Source organism: Strigops habroptila, chromosome 1 (genome assembly GCF_004027225.2).
Source record: "Strigops habroptila isolate Jane chromosome 1, bStrHab1.2.pri, whole genome shotgun sequence".
In the NCBI taxonomy this organism is placed as follows: domain Eukaryota; kingdom Metazoa; phylum Chordata; class Aves; order Psittaciformes; family Psittacidae; genus Strigops; species Strigops habroptila.
In genome coordinates, this window is record NC_044277.2 from 114,361,960 (window position 1) to 114,382,044 (window position 20,085).

At 39.2% G+C, this 20,085-nt stretch overlaps 1 protein-coding gene across 5 annotated transcripts in view; it reads right to left on the reverse strand.

The window, feature by feature from the left end:
- Nucleotides 1–807: 807 nt before the first annotated feature.
- Nucleotides 808–20,085, reverse strand: part of ACBD5 (acyl-CoA binding domain containing 5) — a 31,488-nt gene continuing 12,210 nt past the window's right edge. For 3 of the 5 annotated variants that reach the window (XM_030493600.1, XM_030493783.1, XM_030493515.1), the window contains 8 exons: nt 14,305–14,442; nt 13,364–13,564; nt 12,554–12,678; nt 10,271–10,547; nt 8,731–8,930; nt 6,976–7,026; nt 6,572–6,681; nt 808–2,818 (listed from right to left, as the gene is read on the reverse strand). In XM_030493600.1, the coding sequence (XP_030349460.1) occupies nt 2,806–2,818; nt 6,572–6,681; nt 6,976–7,026; nt 8,731–8,930; nt 10,271–10,547; nt 12,554–12,678; nt 13,364–13,564; nt 14,305–14,442 (1,115 nt within the window). In that variant the 3' untranslated portion in view covers nt 808–2,805. The remainder of the gene's footprint in view (nt 2,819–6,571; nt 6,682–6,975; nt 7,027–8,730; nt 8,931–10,270; nt 10,548–12,553; nt 12,679–13,363; nt 13,565–14,304; nt 14,443–20,085) is intronic. The other 2 variants (XM_030493876.2, XM_030493690.2) reach the window with 1 other exon arrangement.

The following is a 20,085-nucleotide window of genomic DNA, read 5'->3' on the forward strand; positions in this document are numbered from 1 at the left end:
CCCAGCAAAGACAGTTATTTGAAGTATGAAAATACCTAATGGCTTCTGATACAGGTATATAAATCCTTTAGTTCATAACTTGCTACACCCTCCTGCAATCTTTATTTGCAAGCTATGTTTGTGTATTTAATGGTAGAAAAGTGGAGTCCTTTGCTGGTCTGTAGCACCTGCGGGCACCAGGCTGTGTCACAGATAGACAGTGCCTCCATCATCACTTGCTGTGCTGCTGCAGGACCACAGCAGGAGACAGAGCTGCCCCTGCACATGTCGACCCTCAGCTCTGCTTGAGTTCCCTCACCTGAACCCCTACTTGTAGGTGGAACGTCTTCATCTGCTTTCATCCAGAGCAAGCCTATGATGCTTAGATGAAGTTTGAGTTGCTGCAATTAACTGGAGCCAGCTCAAACCTGTACTTCTGAAGCTGTGTCTGGCGCTGCTGTGCAGAGCTGTTCTGACTGCCATGCTCCTAAGGAGAGCCCCAGCTGGAACAACGTGTCCCAGTTCTGAGTGCTGGTGACCTGATTAGGCCAATTTCTCTAAGTTAGTTAAAGCTGTGTCTTTGTAAAACATACATCACTTACCTCTAAGATTAAATACCAGCTAAGGCTAATCTGTTCAAGTTACAGTGAGCACCTGAGGCCCAGTTCTGAGTAACAAGTAAATGGTTATAAAAGTGATGCTGGTTTGTATTACAATTTTAAGAGACCACTTCTTTATAACATGGCTGGCAGATCTTCTGTACAGCCAAAGCATGCACTGTCCAGCATGTACTGAACATAAGAAGGTTCCAGATAAAATACAAAAATATCAAGGGATTGATTTATTGAACCAATAAATAAGGATGGCACATGCCTACATTTATTTCGGTGGGAAGTTAACAGTTAAGTACCTTTGAGATCCTCTGTATCATCTCTAAAAGCTGGATGCCTACATGTAACCTCGTGAATGGGGTACGCCAGGAGGGTGTTTTCTTAAAGTGACCTTCAAGCCAGAGCACCCTTCCTGCAGAACCATGTCTACCGTTTTATGATAAGTCAATCACTCTCACAACTTTACGCTACAGGCACAATGGCTTCAGGTCCCAGCAGAACTTCCCTCTCAGCACAAGCTTTGTCCAAACCTGAGTTTTTGGTACAGCTCATGCCACAATCCATCTCTGGCCCAAAAAAACCACCAGATTGGTAAACAGCAGCTTTCCGAGAGGTTCTGACCATTTTATTTTTTAATTCAGCTTTACAATAAGAAAATCAGACAAGGGAAATAGTAACTTTAAAAAAGAAAACTGCACTTAACTAAAAACAAGATTAAAATTGTTCTGGTAAAACAAACAGTAAGTTCTATGATTACATTTTTATACAGTATAGTTTGTATGAAAAATGTTTTTTCCAAACTAGAAAAGATTTTCAGGAAGGACAAAAAAAAGCTTTCCTCAAAAATTATTTGTAATATCTAGTGCAGGTGGAGAATGAAAGCACATCAGTAATATGGAGACATTTCTGAAGACTCGGATCTTAAACACGGCTTATGTTATGGTGTAATTCTTTATAGCAAATCAATGTCTTTGTTTTCTGTCAAATCTCATTCAAGTGCATTTCCCTTCTCCAGAGGTTTAGACAACTTACTTTCTTATATATTAATTTATTTTAAAGTTAAGTGTAAAGCATGCTTTAATCAAGCAAACTTCACAAGGCTGTAACTCTGTCTCTATAGTGGGTAATAAATACTCCAGGGGAGAAAAAAAAAAGAATCAGCACCAAACTGAGCTGAAAAGTTTTGTTTGAAAGGAAGTAGAAGGATAAGAGCGAAAGAAATACCAGAACTGATACTTTTGCATAATGTGACTTGAGAAAAGTCCACAATAGATTCGGGCAATTAATTAATAGATTCATTAATCTATTAAATCTTATCTTAGTTTGACATAAACTGACAAAAGAAAACTTAGAGTGCACTGAGCTTTTTAAAATCTTAGAGCTATACTTACAGCATTAGCTTTCATCTCATTTTAAAGCACCTTGTGCCTAAACTATATTTCAGTTAAAACAAGCTGTTGTCAACAAGAACACAATTCTCAGTTACAAACGTAATGTGCAGCCCCTTTCCATGGATCCCTTTACATGTGGTACCACAGTTGGTTTCCAAACTTGTATTTGACAGTGCCTCTCTATTAATGGCTCTAGCTTGCAAGACACGTACCAATTCCCAAATCTCCTTTAAAAACTTTAAGGAGAAACGAAGGATCCAACTTCAGTTCTGACCACTTTGCATGGAAGTTTGCCCCATGCTGGTTTAGCAGCAAAAATAACCAGTTGAATTCCTCAGAGCTACGCTGTATTTTCCCGACAGCTTACAATGTATTGAATTCATACTTTATTAGTGCTTTCATCTGGTAAAAGGTAACCCGGTGGAAAAACAGGCAGGGATGTTGTGGTTGTAAAATTATTTCTATATTAAAGTGACAGTGTACGTATTTTTCACTTACTCTTTTACAAAGATGATGTTCTCTTCATCATCTGACATCAGCAAGACCAGTAGCTACTGAAGGCCCATCCACAAGCATATTCCAAAATAATTAATGTTCATATGGTTTTGAGGATGGAATTATTATTAAATTTATTTGTAACCTAGGAGCTGTGAATCATTCAAGTTTGAATAATGTTAGTCCTTAAATGTTTAGCTCGAAGGCAGTACAAAATATTACTGTAGCAGAAGGAACTTCATCCCAGATTCCGAGATTCTATGAGAATTCAGAATTCCTGTGCTTTCCAGGGCCGTCTTTTAGAAGTCTTCAAGCAAAGTCATGAGTTCTCAGTTCAGTTTTCTAGAAGAGGAATCAAATACATTAGTTTAATGTACCTTCACATAGGAGATGATTTTTCATTCATCTAAAAAACCAAATCTGTTACGGCCACATGTGAATGATTTCCCATCTATTAAAACAAAACACTGCTTAAAGATACATGAAGATCTCTGCCCTCTGAGGTTACAAAACTATCTGCAGGGTTCCTGAACTGGCACAGCTTACACCAAGGAGCACGAAGTATCACTAGGAATTCTGAACTGCAGACGAAATTCCTCAGAAGAGTCAGTCCCTCACCGCACCAGACAGTGGATTGCTGGCTCACAGCAGAGCAACACGTATGAATTTCCAGTGACTCCAGGCAACGTGCAATCAGAATGTTCTAAAATTGTGAACTGAATCTAAACAATTCTATTATTATTAGGAATATATTTCTATGTGTGGTCCAGGTTTACAGCCCTTAGGATTCAGCTTTTCAAGCTTTTTTCAGTGAAGGCTCCAATACAAGTACACAGGTTTTCAGCATTAAGTTCCCTGTACAGGAATGAGACGGGTTAAGAGGCTCAGAAGACCTAAACCGTGCAGAAGGGTGCTAAGAGTGAGCTGACCTGCCCCTTCCCAGGGACATGAGCTAAACACAAAGCTGCTGGCTACAGAAGGCTTCCCTTCACCAGTTCCATGGAATTTGCTTCACTATGCAGAAGAGTTGAGGAGTCATGGCTCCACAGCTCCACGATGAGAAAACCTCACCTGCTGGCAGAGACTAGCCCAGGACAGTTCATGTATTTTAAAACCAAAAGTACATCAATGTGGTGAACATATGCACTGTGTACAGGTATTGCTTAAAAGCTGACACGCCTCAACAGAGCATAAGCTGGAACTGGCACTGGGACAACACAGAAGGGCTCTTGTTTTGCAATTCCATTTTCTCTCCACATGTACTTGAGCAACTTCCTACCCATTGCTAAAAGATATGGAACACCAGGGGGAAAGGTGGTGCAGAAGAAGATAGTCCTTAAATTCTGGCTACGGGTAGATTTATTCAGAAACTAAGAGGAAAGCTGAAGAACACAGGAACTTCTTCAGCTGCTTCTGTTCCTGAAGTTCCTCTCATGTTAATACAATCCATGAATGAGTAAACAAAACAAGGACTATCTGGGGCTACGCTATCTCTGTGTCTCATGGAGATACTGGTATTACTGTTAGTGGACTGTGGTTCAAATCCTGGTGTCCAGAACTCAAAAAGAATGTGAATAAACTGGGGAGCATTCAGGAAAGAGCCACCAGAATCATCCCAAGGCTGGAAAACAACTTTAAAATGAGATTCCAGTTGTTCCATCTGTTTGTTAGAGCAAGAGATTAAGAGATGACCCGGTGATAGCAATAAAGTACCTACGGAAAACGCATCATGGGCTCTTTGGCAAGTAAAGTTCTAGGAAAACCTAATGGATTAGAGGTGAAAACAGAGAAAACCAAACTAAAAAGAATGTACCGTTTGTTTAGTCATTTGAGCTCTGAATCATTAGAACAATATATTAGAAAAATTGCTGGAAAATGTGCTTTTCCAAAAACTGATTTCTGACGGAACCTGTGAAATGATTGAGAGTGCTACAGAGGTCAGAGTGGATGATCAAAAAAGGTGTACAAGAACAGCAGACTTTTGAGGGAGATTGAACATGGCCATTTGAAAGCTATTAGCTAAACAACATGAAAGTTCATAGGAGCTTCACATAAGATACTAAAACCAAAATTGTATTGATTCTAAAACCCTTTGTCCTTGCTGATGAGATGGAAATCTTCATTTACCAGTGCAGAAAATAAGGAAGATGTGTGTAAGTGCCTGAAAGCCTTAGCGAAATCTCTGGTTTCATCAGACAGTGCAAGTTACATCAATGCTGCTGATGACAGCTCTGAGACAGGCTAACTCCCCAGCAGCCCTTGTGGACATTGTTTGTTTACACCACCATAGGATGGGCCCAGAGGGTGGTGACTGGTGAGTGACAGAAGTCTAGTTGGAGGCCAGTAATTAGTGGTGTGTGCCAGGGGCTGGTACTGGGGCCAGTCCTGTTTAATGTCTTTGTTAATAGTCTGGATGGTGGAGCAGAGTGCACCCTCAGCAAGTTTGCTGATGACACAAAACTGGGAGGAGTGGCTGATATGCCAGGGGGTTGTGCTGCTGTCCCGAGGGATCGCAACAGGCTGGAGAAACAGGCTGACAGGAACCTCATGAAGTGCAAGGGGAAGTGCTAAGTCCAGCACCTGGGAAGAGCTTGGCAGAAAAGGACCTGGTGGTCCTGGTGAACACCAAGCTGAACATGAGCCAGCAACATGCCCTTGTGGCAAAGAAGGTCAATGGTGCCCTGGGCTGCACTAGACAAAGCATTGCCAGAGATCAAGGGGCATGATTCTTCCCCTCTACACAGCACTGGTGAGGCCACATCTGAAGTGCTGTGTCCCGTCCTGGGTACAAGAGACATGGACACACTGGATAGAGTCCAACAAAGAGCCATGAAGATGATTAAGGGACTGGAGCATGAACACTGGCATATGTTGCCCAGGAGGTTGTGGGGTCTCCCTCCTTGAAGATATTCAGAAATTGTCTGGACGCTGTCTTGGGCAACCAGCTCTAGGTGTCCCTGCCTGAGAAGGGGGGTTGGACCAGATGACCTCCAACCTCAACCATTCTGTTTCTGTGATTTACCATATGAGAGAAAACTATACCATGAAAACTGTCAAACATTAAAAAGCTAGAACAATTTAACCTAATTTTAGTAAGATGTACACATATGCAGATTCTCTACAGACTGTCAAAGAGGAAAAAACTTAAAAGGTAAGAACGTACTAAATTAAGAAAGTCAGGTGTGAGGCTGAAGTAAGTAGATAGCAACTAGAGAACATTCACTTGATCTTATGATGCTTAAAGAGTTGAAAAAAGGTAAGGCAAGAGTACAACTGTCCTTCAGCTGAAGGAAGTCAAAGCAGATGTTACAGAAATACTGTACTAAGGTGCTAGTAAATGTTAAATAAGAAAAAGGTGATGGATGTGACTGCAAAGGATTTGATAGGAAGAAATTTTCTAATGGCATAAGGAGACTAGGAAGTCTCGGAGCAGTGAAAATGGCTCAAGAGGATATTGGGAGTGAGAGGGTCAAAGAATGTCATGGAGACACTTGAAGCTACCAAGCCTCACCCACTTGCGTGTGCTCCTGCGTCGCGTTTCATGGATTTAACCTAAATTGCCACATGTACAGTATACCACATATAAAGTCCAATTAACCAATACTTTCTTATGCTGAGAAATCTTCAAGGCAAAGAAAACTATGAATGTCTCTTCCTAGAACTCCCAGCTAGCGGAAAGCACTCCTACTAGCTTTCAGAATTTCTTGTTGCACATTTGGCTTGAGTTCTCAGGACTGAAACACACACCTTCCTATCATAACCATACTAAGGACTCTACAATCTGCTTTAGCCTGGTATCTTCAGAGCTATGAGTCCCTGGTACATACAATGGAACATTAGGCGAGATGTGTCCTGAAACTCAAGGAAACAGGATTTCTCAAAGCAATTATTATCAAGCTCTCCATTTTGATACTGACCTGATGTTTCAGATACATTGTCAAAGCCTTACTGCTTTGACTGACAGCATACCTTTGCATTCTTCTTACCCATTGAGGCAGTATTTTATGTCCTGTCTCAATGACACAATATACTACAATGTATTGGTTTCAACAGCTGAGATACAGTATAGATACTCCACTGAATGCATGTCTTTACCTTCGCTTTCTTTGAAGATACACGTGTACCAACCACTGGGCAATAAATGGCCATACAATAGCAAAAGCTAAAACACCAGGGGAGATTTCAAAGGGCCACCATGATGGTTTCTGAGGGAAATAGAAAAAAATTCTAGTCAGTAATGTGAGTGCACATACCCAATACCACATGTGTACTTCTCAGTCACTGCAAATGCTGCAGGATCAAAGTCGAAAATACTAGTAAGACCAGAAAAAAGAAAGATTAATCTATCAAACACCTCCTTTATACACACATTATTATCTCATAGTCAAAGGAGAGACAGTACAAAAAGCACACACCAAGAGCTAGATATAAAATATTAACCTCATCTTTTTCACCATTCACACTGCTTTTTACAAATAGAAAAAATAATATTTTATTACCTTGACAGAGGAGGCGGGCTCACAATTTGACTGTAATGTTGCTGATTTTGCCTTTAAATACAAACAAAGGCTGGTAAGTATAAAAAAGGAAACTGCAAACAAATTCTTTCTGCTTCACAAAATGAGAATATGAAGTTTTTCATCTCATGAAGGCTTTGCAATCTGTATATATCATAGAACCACCTCCACGCAACCCCCCTTTCACCACTTAAGTTTCCATTATTTCATGTTTCCATTACTCTTTATAGCATTTTTATCACATCTCTGTGTGTTAAAAACATGCATCAGAGTCACTTACTGGACCTCTTACAGTTTTTCAAAGCCCCCCTGCTCAACATTGCAACTTCCTCAACTCTGGCCCAGTCCCAGCAGTTGCAACCCAGAGTAGAAATCCCAGCAGCTTAATTTGCACAATTACATGTTTCAACACTGGTCTGTACAAAGGCAAAAGCACTGGTTTAGTCTGCCCTGAGCTATAGCTACAGGCATGTCTAACAGGATAAAGGAAAGAGAATCTTCCAGGCAATCAAGAAAGTGAGAAGTACCAGAAACTTTCCAAGACTATTCCCATAACTATTGTGGTGTTTCCACAAAAACAAAGCAGTCAGATTTCTAGGTCTTTCTTAATTTATGTAAGTGTGAAACAGAAGCTTCTGTTTCTCTTTAGGTAAGGGTAAGCAAGCACAGCATGAACTGCTGAGAAAGGATCTTTTACTATTTCATCATATATTGCTCAGGCAGAAAAATAAAACCAGTCTATTCTTCCCCGAAAGGGTAGTCAGGCATTGGAACAGGCTGCCCAAACCCCTGCAGACAAGGCCCTTAGTGCCATGGTTTAGTGGTGGACTTGGCAGTCTGGGGCAAACAGTTGGACGTGATGATCTTAAAGGTCTTTTCCAACCTAGGCGATTCAATGATTCTATATCCAAACATTAGGTTCTTGAATAGTTGTGACAAAGCAAAACCATGGTTTTAATAAATCCTCTTCCCTAGTGGCCTAAGATTTGGAGTATGTGCATCCCATAAGATACTGCTTGACAGCTCTCATTTTCAGGTAGATCAAAATATCAGCAGGTCGAACAAAACCAAACATTTTTATGTTTCTGGTTCAACTACATTCACAGCATATTCTGTTCTTCTGAATATACAGTATTTCCATTGAAACAGAAGGAAAAAGAAACACTACATCAATAAATAATCTACACTTGCTTAAGACTTCATTTGCCTATTTTGTATACATGATGTGAAACTCCAAGAAAGCTGGATTACTTTGCAGGGAAATAATGCTATGATGAAATAGTCTTGTGCTAACTGAAAAATGGAATCAGAAGTTCTACCTGCAAACATTTACCAGTCTGGAAGACGAAGGTAATTTCTAATTCCTTTGGAAATGCTTTGAGATCTACTGATGAAGAAATTATCATGTATTACATTAACTATGGACTCTCCATATAGTGACTGTGTAATGTGTATAAATAAGTATGGCTAAGATTACTCTGATCAGAAATCAGTAAAATAACATGTGGTTAATTTCTAGGTCAAAATGCATGGGTTTGCTCACATGTATGAGAGTCCTGAATTGAGTTCCTGACAATAGGTACCAATAAGAAATTTTAAGTTGGAACAAACTACAGAATATACCTGAAACATCTTCACAGTTTATGAAAATATTGTCTGAAAATTTAATGTGAAAAAGCATAAAAATATCAAAGGAAATTTAATAGAAAGTAATCAAGTAACTTCAATGAATAATACCTGTGACGCTGTAACCGCCTCCAGCATATGCAACCTCTGGAGGACATTCTGCATGTCTTCTTGCAACCGCATCAGCACTACTGCAATCTGTTCATTGAGGCTACCCCTGGGTCCTCTCTCTGACCCCCAGCGCTCTCCGTCCCCTCCACTACCCATCTGTCCACCTTGCAAACCATCTCCTAGAGGCTGAAGTCTATGCCCTGTTTTGAGGGAGAAAAAATAAACACATGAACTACAGAAGCGGTTGCCAATTCCACTGAAAATGTTTGATGTTAACAGTTCAGTTTTCTCCTTCCCAAGCTGAGTGTAGTGCTCTTAATCACAGGCTGTGTTCAGACAGTTCAAAAGCACTGGGAGGTCACTGCACCATCACCTGAGATGTTTCCCTACAGCCTCAGTGTGACAGTATCATTCAAGGTCCTAGAACTGCATAAACATTTAGCAAAACATTATTAATTCACATCCAGTCAAGTTCAGCAATAAATTCTGCCCTAGTGAAAAGAAAGTAAGATCTGTCTCATTATCAAGGCGAGGTGTGTTTTAAGTTTGGCACAGTCTCCAGCTGGAAAACAAAGAACACTGGCATATAGTGATGAGAAAAGATGATTGCTTGAATCCTACAGTACTCCTTTAAACTACACAGGGCTAGCCGAGCTGCCTGCACACAGCAAACGTAACTAAAACAACAAAAAAAGAGAAGGGGAGATGGTTAAACTATAATATGTTCTTCATAATAATTTTCAATATAAATGTTATATTTGGATTTTCTTTTTCATTTTTGCATCTGATTATACATAGGTGCCATACAAAAAGGCATGATATATATACTAAAACACTTTCTGGCTTTTTTTTTTAGTATAACTTTATCCTTGACTTTACAGATCATGCTACTGGAATATGGTGCTGCTCCTAGGTAACAGTATTAGAAGGATTACGGAATTAAAAAGAGCAGAGGTCCAACATAAATTGAACATCTGGACTATTATGTGATTAAGAATCATTAAGTTTAAGTATCATAATAGATAGTATCAGAATCACTCAAAAGTGTGGCTAACACCCCAATTATATAGAAAACAATGTGTCACTGATACCTTTCCAAGATGTTCCATGGTTTCAAATAAGAAACAAATACCTCTCTATATTTTCAAGTACAGAGGTATAAATGCACATGCATTTAAAAATATGTAACTTGTAAAGAAACTCTTCTCATGTACAGGTTTTGAAGATTACATTTCTAAAAAGACAGGCGTCATAAAGAGCAGCTGGAATTTAAGGGAAGCCAAAACAGAAGCAGCTGATATGCTTATACAAGATCTCCATAGCACAAGAAAATCCTTTTGTAATACTTAGTATGAGTGAAATAAATACTCCGAAGATAAAACTGATTGCTACCCACTGCAATTAGGATTTTGTTATCTATTTTTACTGTGAGGGACAGAAGCACTACATAGCAATGGACAATGTTGATATGTGCTTCTCAGACACCAGTAACTTACGGCAGTCAGGAAAGCGGGGAACACAAAAGCAGGGTGCACAGTACCTCTCCCTCTTCTGGCACTGTAGAAATCTGCTTTATCTCCACCCTTCTTCTCCTTGTGAGGGCCCCCATTACTGGCTTTGCCATCTTCTCCTCCACACTTGACTTCACCTTGCTCTTGAGCTGCTACTTCTACAGTATTTCCAGGCTGAAGATTCCCGTAAGTCATGCAAGAGCGCTTTGGAAAATCCGTATTTTCTAACAGAAGACTGTGATCTACATCCAAGAAATGGGATGAATGCTTTAAAGATCCTTTAGCTGATGTGATGATCTCCAAGGGCTACAAATTAACATTAGCAAGTCATTAAATTCTGTAAAATGTGACAGTTAACCAATAAAAGGAATAGGCATCATCTCTACTTTTACTTTAAGAAGACAGTCTGCCCAGAATTAAGACTATTTTTCTTTAACAGAAGCAGTTGTTTTCCTATAAAATGTGCTTACTGTTGTCTAAATGTCCTCTTCAGATTGAAAACGTATTTGAGGCAAATATGCTCAGAACAGTGATACCACTTGGAATTCCTTCAGACATTCCCAAAATACACTAATACTCAGTAATCAGTAAAATAGAACATTAGGATCTTAAAATGCTGAGTTTTCCCTTTTAAAGTTGGCTTTGCTTGCTAGACAGGGAAGTGGTATCCCAGCCTGGATTCGTGAACCACATGGTCAAATGTCACGTGCCATTAGCAACCCTGAGTAGGCAGTGTTTGTTTACACTCACAGCAGAGAGATCACCTTGCTTATGCTCAACCTGTTCAGTACAGCTTGGCTGCATACCCTGTACCTCTCACCAAACAAAAGGAAGGCTCAGAATTCATCAACTTCTCACTCAAAATCGGTGCTACTGTAGGAAGATATTAAAAATGGATGACATACGTGTTGATCAGGTCATGATTACATGTTCTGCAACAGGACTGCCTTAAGGTGGCTCAAGCAACCCTTTGTTCAGTGCAAGCACAAACACTTGCACAAGTATATGCTGAAGCAGAATGGGGACCTCAGCTTGCTGAAAAATAACTCAATGAAAAAGCCAGAATAACCAAGCGAAGGGGCAAATAAATGGAAACTGCTGCCAAAGTCCCATTTGTCAGATAGCAGTTCATAAACCTGGATCATCAGAACTGAAGGACAGAGTGCTTACTACAGCTTTTCCAGTAAAAAGCTCTATGTAATACTTTAAATGAACCTCTTCTAGCTTCAATATATCCATCTGTATTCTATGTGTATGTTTATTTACATATACCTGAACATTTGTTATTTTGTTCAAAACTAGGGCTTTTCTCATGCAGGTTGGGAAATTCTGAAAGATTATCCACCCACTTCAATTAAAGAATCTCAGACAAGCTTGTACGATACACAGGATGATTGGGAAATCACCTAGATTAGAGAGCTTGCAGCACTTCTACCAAATCAGCTTTCCCAACATGCTTCATTACTGGATAAAATTTTGATTTGCTAAAAGGAATTCTCTAGATCCTCAGGGAACAGCTGGACAACAGAATGATACAGTATCAGTGTGCTTACTGGCCTTCTGAACCCATGCATCACTCATATATTCCTCCCCAGAAACAGGAAACTAGGGGTTTGAGTACAATCTACAAAGTTCATGCTTAAACTGGACCTGTGAAGAAGGTCCAAGCTAGTAAAGTCAACTACGACTACAGTTAATACAATCAGCAGGAGCACAGATTCAGTTAAAACTAAGCCAGCACAGTTGGTATTCACCTCTTATATGAAAGTTGGAGATGAACATTTATGGCTGAAGAGAGTACAAGAGAACCCAGAAATCACTGTCATCTCCCACTTCTCTAGACCTAGGCCACTTTCAGGCACTGGCCTACAGGCCACCTGCTAAGTCTTACTCTTTATTTATTCTAAGAAACAAATGCAGGATTCATCAGGCTAGAAAAAGAGCACGTAAAAAGCTCGTTGTTACAAAGACACTGCTTCCAGAGATAGCTGGATTCTGGTCCCTGCATATGTTATGAGACCCTAAATTCATTTGTGCACACAGCCCTTAGTCTCTTTGTACTGCTGGTTTGTTATATCTTCCCCTCACATAAATTCTCTGAGGGAAAAAATAGCAAGGCTTTTAGATCTGAAGTAACCAACTTGTAAAAGACTGATGACAAAAAGAACAAAAACCAATAGTCCAGACAGGAGAAAAGTATACATGAGTTACTTCATTCACCTCTGCATGTCCAAGTTCACCTGACAGATAGGAACCTATTTAAACGTAAGCACACCAGTATCAAAACACACCTAGGAGTACTAAGCCCCTACCTCTTCTAATCCAAGTTGCTCCATAGAATCACAATAAACTTCACTGTCTGAATCACTGGTTAAGTGCTGAGTTGCTGAGATCTCTTCAGTACTCTCTTCATTTGCACCTGTACAAAAAGAACATACTAACACATGCTTTGTAAATGTGAGCCAAGCCTGGCAAAGAGTAAAGCAGTAAGTTAAAATGTCTAGGTGAGCTTCAACTCATACCCCTTTTATCTACAACTGTTATCCTAAAGTTAGACTCTGAATAAAGAGGTTATATTAGCATAGGAATTATATAAAACTTTTACTAATTTACACACTGACATTTCTGCATTATAAGCTGATAATTTTAATTTTACCTTGTTGATTCTACTCTCCTTCCTAAGGCCAGGATAAAACAGTTTTGTCTGAAATTATCAGCTTTAAAATGTTATATTTAGACATCAGTTTCAACAAACTGACATGTACAATATGTTCAGCCTTTGAGAATGACAAGTAAGATATTAGTGATTCTCATTTCACTACAGATTAGCTTTCAAAGGCAGGGAGAACTTGCACAGGTAATATAATGCTTTTAAAAGAAAGCAATTGTATTTCCATGCATTTGGGCCCCTGTCTCTGAATTCATCTCTTTCTGCAGGAGATCCTAAAAGAAAGCCTTATGGTATTACTTGTTTTTTTTCCCCCAAGTAGTCTTTCTTCATGTTTGTACAACTGAAAAGCACCATTGCTGGTCTCTGAATCCCAGGATTAAGCTTTCAAGAAAAGAAATCTTTTCCATGAAAAATATGTGCAAATGAAAACATGGTCTTCCAGGGGCAATACCTTGCTGAGCACTGTTATTTGCTATTTCTAGGCTTGGCTCAGTTTTCTTTATTTCTTCCTCTGGGTTCAAGCCATTCAGGGCAGATTTGGTCTGGAGGCCATTCTGCATATCTGCGATAAGGCTGTCCTTGTAACTGCCATTAGTAACAACACCTTCGAAATCCTTAGCAACTGCTGATTCTGGTTTCACATTCTTATAGTCTGTAAAAGAACAAGAAAACCTTGCAAATAGAAAGCTATGCACCCAGTACTCAAAATATTTCTTCGAGTAGCTAATTCTAATGGACTATGTACAATGTATCTGCAGAACAAAATAGATTCATGTTTGCAGGGATTGTTCTGTTCTTGTAAAAAGTGTAAATATCAAGTTGAACTTGCACAAAGAGCAGATGATATTTAAAACATATGAAAGCAAATCCCAAGTAGGTCTCTCTGATAAATTAAATAATAATCCTCATGTCCTTGGAGGTAAAAACTTGTATAGAATTCTAAGTATGTAATTTCATTTGGTTTTCACTTGATGTTGTTCTTTCTCAAAACTCTTTATGGACCCCCTAAATGAATCTCTGAAAGTTCTGTTTTATTTCTTCTGGAGAAAAAAAAATTATTCTCAATTCTATTACAGCCCATGTATCTCTTAGCAGCTCTCACAAACAGCACTGGTATCAAAAAGTACGGGGTATAGACTTTTAGCTAACCTACTGACAGGACTTTAGGACTTTTTAGCTGAGTCAAAAATTGTATGGCATAGCTCACCAATCTGTACTAGTTCTGAATCTTATAATCCAGGTTGAGACACTGCCATTTTTTCACACACGCATCTGCATGCATTTGCATCTAATTCTCCTGAACAAGTATAGCATTCACAATCCTTTGGGATTTTCTGCCACTTAGGTTGTCAAGAATAAGTTTGGAAGAAACAATGGTCCAAGAAAACATACCCTTTCCATTTAGCTGCATTTCCTTTTCTTCCTCTTCACGAAGCCCTTCTTCTTCTGATTCTGCTCCACTATCACTACTTTCAGCTTTTCCATTCACAGCCTTCACATTTGGAGTGGAATTCATAACATTACTAAGGTCTAGCAAAAAAATCAAAGAGGGAAAAAAAGATGTATTTAAAAAGAAACAAACACACAACCCTCCCCACCCTCAGATTATTAGTCAGTTCTACAAAAGTATTTCCATATTAGAAGATGTACCAAATAATGCCAGCTGCATTTCTGTAAACTCGTCCTTAATTGGTTTAATGTTTTTCTTTTCTGGCACAACACAGAATGCCTGACTACTGGAGAGCAGACTCTCAATGATACTGAGGAAGCCTGCTGGCAGGAGACAGCCACTCTAACCGAGACCAAGACTATTACCCACACTTACAGTATCGCTGCAGCAACATTTTATCTAGGACACATGTGGCCATGTTCTTTCAAACCCAGTGGTTTTATAGAAGTTCCCTTTTAGGCTGAAATGCTTCAAAAATGCTCTCAATTCAAAGGAAAATTTTGAAACACTGTATTCAATTATGTGAGCAACAGGACTCTGGAGAAGGTAAATGCAGTATCTCATGCATCTTCTCCTGCAGCAGTGTAAGCAGACACAAAAGGTGGTAGGAAGACTCAAGTTTATACAAATCTTTATCTAGCAAAGGGCATATGGAAATAAATTCTCTGATTTCAGTGAAAAATATGATGAAATAAATACACTGAGCATTTGTTTGCACATCAAATTACATAAATATTTAAAATAAACCGCAAATCTTGAAATAGACAAAGTAATTGCTAAATCCTTTGATTTAAATCTTTGATTGCTCTGAAGATCACAAACAATTCACTCTGACTGTACAAAGAATTGCAAGATAAAGATTATTAAAAAATATCAACAATTTAAGGGACAATTCTACCACATCCTGTAAAAAAGATATGGTTAAGTACATCCTGATGATCATTTAAGCCTCCTAGGTTAGGACAGTGTCATTGAGGTACAAAGAGGGGACAGTTTCTATAAGACACACAGCTCACATGTTGACTCCAAGGCTGAATTCTGACTGTTTCAACTGTCACCACAGCATTCCATTTGCATAATTTCTACATTCCCTTGTCAGAACCTTGAGAGATTAATTCTTACATTTAGGCTTAACATTAAACAGCAAAATAATAATTATACTGCGGTTGCCAAACCAGCTCTGCCACTTTCTTTGCTGCATGATAATTTAGAGCTAAGGGGTTTCTGCTTTAATCTTGCAATGAAGATTCCCACATTCCTCTAGTTGCAAAGCTTATCCATAGTGGCTTTCCAAAAAACCCAAACCTTAATTTCTTGTACAGGAATAATATGTTGACTATCCTGTTCACCCTAGTTTTACTGCAAGGTAAGGTTTCTGTGGGCACCCTGCATCACTGTTTAAGATTGATTTAATCCAACTTCTATCTGAAGATTTTAAAAAATGATTCTTTATTATAAAAAGAGAACTGCAAAAGCTATGGTCTGTCTCGCAGACAAAAATATAAGCAACCACACATTTTCTCCTCACTGAAAAACACTTCTTTTTTTTCTGTCACAAAAGAAAAATACCAACATATTCCCAGTTTATTTCTCATGAGCATGTATCATTTATTGTGAAACCAAATTCTCAAGATGTTTTTCTGGGAAGCAGCAATCTGAGGAGGAAAAGGTAGCAGTTAAGTCTTCACAGGGTGAGCTTTTAAGCGCAGACACAGCTCCCCTGGCACAGTAAGGCAGGCATCACCCTTTGTGTCCTACCCAGTCGTGGGAGTAAACAGGAAAGACAAGACTAGGAGGAACATTTAGCTGTGACAGAAGGTGAATTTAAACTGTAAACCTCCTCATCCTACCAAAGATACTGTAAAAAGTCCCAGCTATACCATAATTTTTCTTAAGGTTCACACTTGTCTTTTTTGTAGGAAAGGTCTTTGAATATTCAAGCATGTTTTCTCCTTACTTACTTTGAGTAAGGAGATTTATACATTTGGGGAAACTTCTAAGTGATATGTCACATATATTTAAACAAAGAGGGGGAACTGAAAGTATCAAGTGACAGATATACACTCTCATGCCATGGGACACCCAAAGAACTGAAATCCATCAGGACCATATTTCTTCCACAAAGTTATTCTTAGCAACAGTGCTCCTAAAGACCATAAAGAGGCATCACTTTGATGCAGAGACTGAACACCACAGCACTGTAGAGTTTTGGCCACTTGAAATACCACACTTACTTGTGTACTTTTCCTCAGAACCTTTACACTGCTATCCTCATCAGGCCCATCCCCAACTGCTCTTACTACATGGTAAAAACACAGCTTGCTGCCATCCTCCTTGTTGCTTGAGCATCTGCTAACAAACCAGCAGCGATGGCCAATACTGGGTGTGACAGGGTTAAAGACTAAACAGAGCCAACTAGTAGTGATGTCTACAGTCCCTGCTGGTAGGTTAATGCTACTCTGCATCCCTGAGGAATGTCTCTTCCAATATGAATGACATAAGTCAAGCAAGCTTTTAAAAACTTGTTTATTTTGTGCTAATCCTTCCCCCCTTTACTCTGTTTACCCACATCAAATGCAGGCAAAATGTTAGCTTTTTCTGTTGTCCTGGTTTAGATACTACAGAATCCCTCTTAGCTTATTTTCATCTCACTGCCTACAACAATCAGCTGGGTGACACGTTTCTAAATCAAAGCTGTACTGCTCTATAGCTATCCAAGGAGTTAAATTCCATAAAAGCCTGGATTGTTGGGGGGCTTTTTAATGCTATATAGTAAGAGCTGCGTAACACTAACAACATGCAAACAGAAGGAAGGATTTAATAAAAGAATATGGTGAGATGGAAAGGATGTGAAGAACAGACATGCAGCCTCTCTACAAGCTTTCACTAGGTGTTTCTTTTCTTGTGTCAGCTCTATTAAGAGATTTCTTTAGAGTAATTCTAAATATATTTCTTTAAAGGCAGCACTACAATTCTTCTCAGTGATCTGCATAATATTTCTCAAAAACATGTATTTGATTTCTAACTCTCCACACATTTCAAGGCAAGTTTTGCCACCCAGAAGGGAGTTGGAAGCTTAAATACCTCTGCAGATCTGCCCCAGCTTGAGGGTCATTTTACAAACTAAACCTAGTCTAGCAGGTTTTTCTCAAATGCCTAGTATTTTTGGTTTTCTGAGGTACATAATTCTAATACAAAATAAACATGCACTGCTGGAGCTGTACTGGTGGTTGGCTCAGCACAACATGGTATCCTCACACTAGTCCTACAATGTCTTACACACTTTTCAAGTACCAGTGATCCTGAGACAGTCTACAACAGCAGGCAAAACAGATCATAAAACATTTAACTAGCTGTGTATGCCTTCATCACTTAAAAATTAAGTGCTTTTGTAATATACCATAAGTAGACTCAAGCTTTGTCAAAATTTTTGTGTTAAATCTAAGAGACCTATATGCTGTACAAAATTGTTTTGATAATCAGGTAACTGGAATTCTTTTCCTGCCATCACAACAGGGTGTTTCATGCTTGTGACTGACCCAAGTAGGCTCTCTCCTTCAATTCCAAGTTTATGCAACCATGTTCTGCCATTTCCAATACACTTAGTTACAAATCTCCACCTCCTTTTTGAAATTGATGTATCAAAATACTGCAAAAAGTCCACTGTGAGGAGTGACTGCAGTGAGAAAGGAGGAGTATATGCAAGCATCTGGGAGCAATAAGCTCTTCGGCTAGAAGAACAAGAGTTTCTATACCTTCATTTCCTTCCATTCTTTTTAATATAGCACACTACAAAGAAAATTTCCAGGGGCCCAGCCTGCTCTGTAACATCTGTTCCATACTACTGAAACAAGCTGCCACCACAAATAAAAAGAGATTTTAGAAGGCTCTGTCAAAAATAAAAGACAGAAAAATATAAAATTCCTTACTTTAACTACCACTGTTTTATCACTTTTAAGTGCATAAAGCATTAAGTTCCCTGAAAAATGTATTCCCTAAGCACACAGTTTGTGGCAGCCAGTTCTTCCTCTATATAGTTTTCCTTTCTTGCTGGTTAGTCTTCCTAAACTTTACTATAACAGAAAATGAAGCCTCTTCTTCCTTTTTGTTTTTCTTTTATTATACTCCAAAAACCTGCAGCCTTGTTTTGCCATCATTCCTCTCTCTGCTTATGTGCTTTTCAAGCTGTTACAGTCTAAGACATGCCACTGCTTCATAAAACAATTTAATCAACAATATTCATGTCTTTATTTACCATTTATAAACATCAAAACAATAGTTTGTGGATAAGAACACACAGAGACAATAGCAGCTTCTCAGACATTTATATTAAATTGCAAGTATGGTATTTAGGTTTACTGGTCATCCTGGACCTTTACACTTTTCAGTAGGTATGGAGTTTCTCATCTCCATCCATACCACCTGTATCTGTTCCCTTGAATTTTCAGAATATGTTCCATGCAAACAAGGATACCAAGTTTTTGGGTTGACTTAGATGCATTTCCCTCCTCCCTGATACTCCTGAGCCTGCCAGTACAGACAAGCTGCCTGGGATTTCGTGACAAAACAGGGCAGGAGAACGGCAGCTGCCCCGCAGGCATTCCCAGCACTGGCAGGTAGTTTCACGATGGCCACTGGACATCCAGAGTGCAGGGCCACCAGGCACAGGCAAGCTCAGCTACATGGTGCATGTGCGGCAAGACCAGTGGATCCAGGCTCTGCCAACTTCCTGTCAGCACCTTTGCCAACAATCCCAAGTGAGAACAAACAATAAGAATAGCTGCTGCTTTGATATTTATAGTAACTTGCAAGAATAGTAAGATCATTTCAGGATCCAGGATGTCCCCATGTCTGGTCCTACTTCGCTCTGGGAGAGTGAGCAGGACTTGCTAAGCTCTATTCTGTATGGAAGAGATACAGTCAACAGCTGGAACTTACACTTTGCATGACACGTAGAGGAGCATTACACTCTTGAGTTTTGTCCCAGAAAATACCAAACACGAATATAGCAAACTCAGAACCCAATAAAGAAAATTGAACTATGCTTGAAAGCAACAAAACCCCATATTGCTGAGTCACTCATGGTACCCAAACTCTAGTCTATAATATTGTAGCCTGAATCAAAAATTGTTTTGCCCTGCAAAAGAAAAAACCGAAACCAAACAGGAAATAACATGAAGATCATATTCTCACGCCATCTACTCCAAGCCTACCAGTTGAACAGCCATTTACAATGCGCAGTCTCACAGATAACACAGATGGCTTAACACCGTGTGTGTGCTTAACAGAGATGGTTTTTCCATACATCTTAGAGGCTATGATTAAAGTAATTAGTTTTGCTGTAACAGTTATGCATGAAAAACCAGCCCGTGCCCACTAGGCACTTTTCTGAGAGCAATCGAGATATGACTGCCTACATCTGGTTTTCCCCAGCCTCCCATACCTGTGTCTACTGTTTCTTTATAGCTTCCCTTTGTAGAACAGAGGTGCAAGAAATCTGAATTTCAGTTCTCTCATCACAAGATCTTACAAGTGAGACCTCTAACAGATAAGACACCAACATTTTATAGCAAGTGGGTACATCTGCTAGATTCTCAAAACCTGAAGAGCTTTTGACAACTTCTTTTCCCTTTTGCATGGAACTGTTGTCTGGCTGGAGGAAAAAAGGAAAATCCAGGTCCAAAGACCAATTATGCACAAAAACTGTTACTGTTGACTCAATC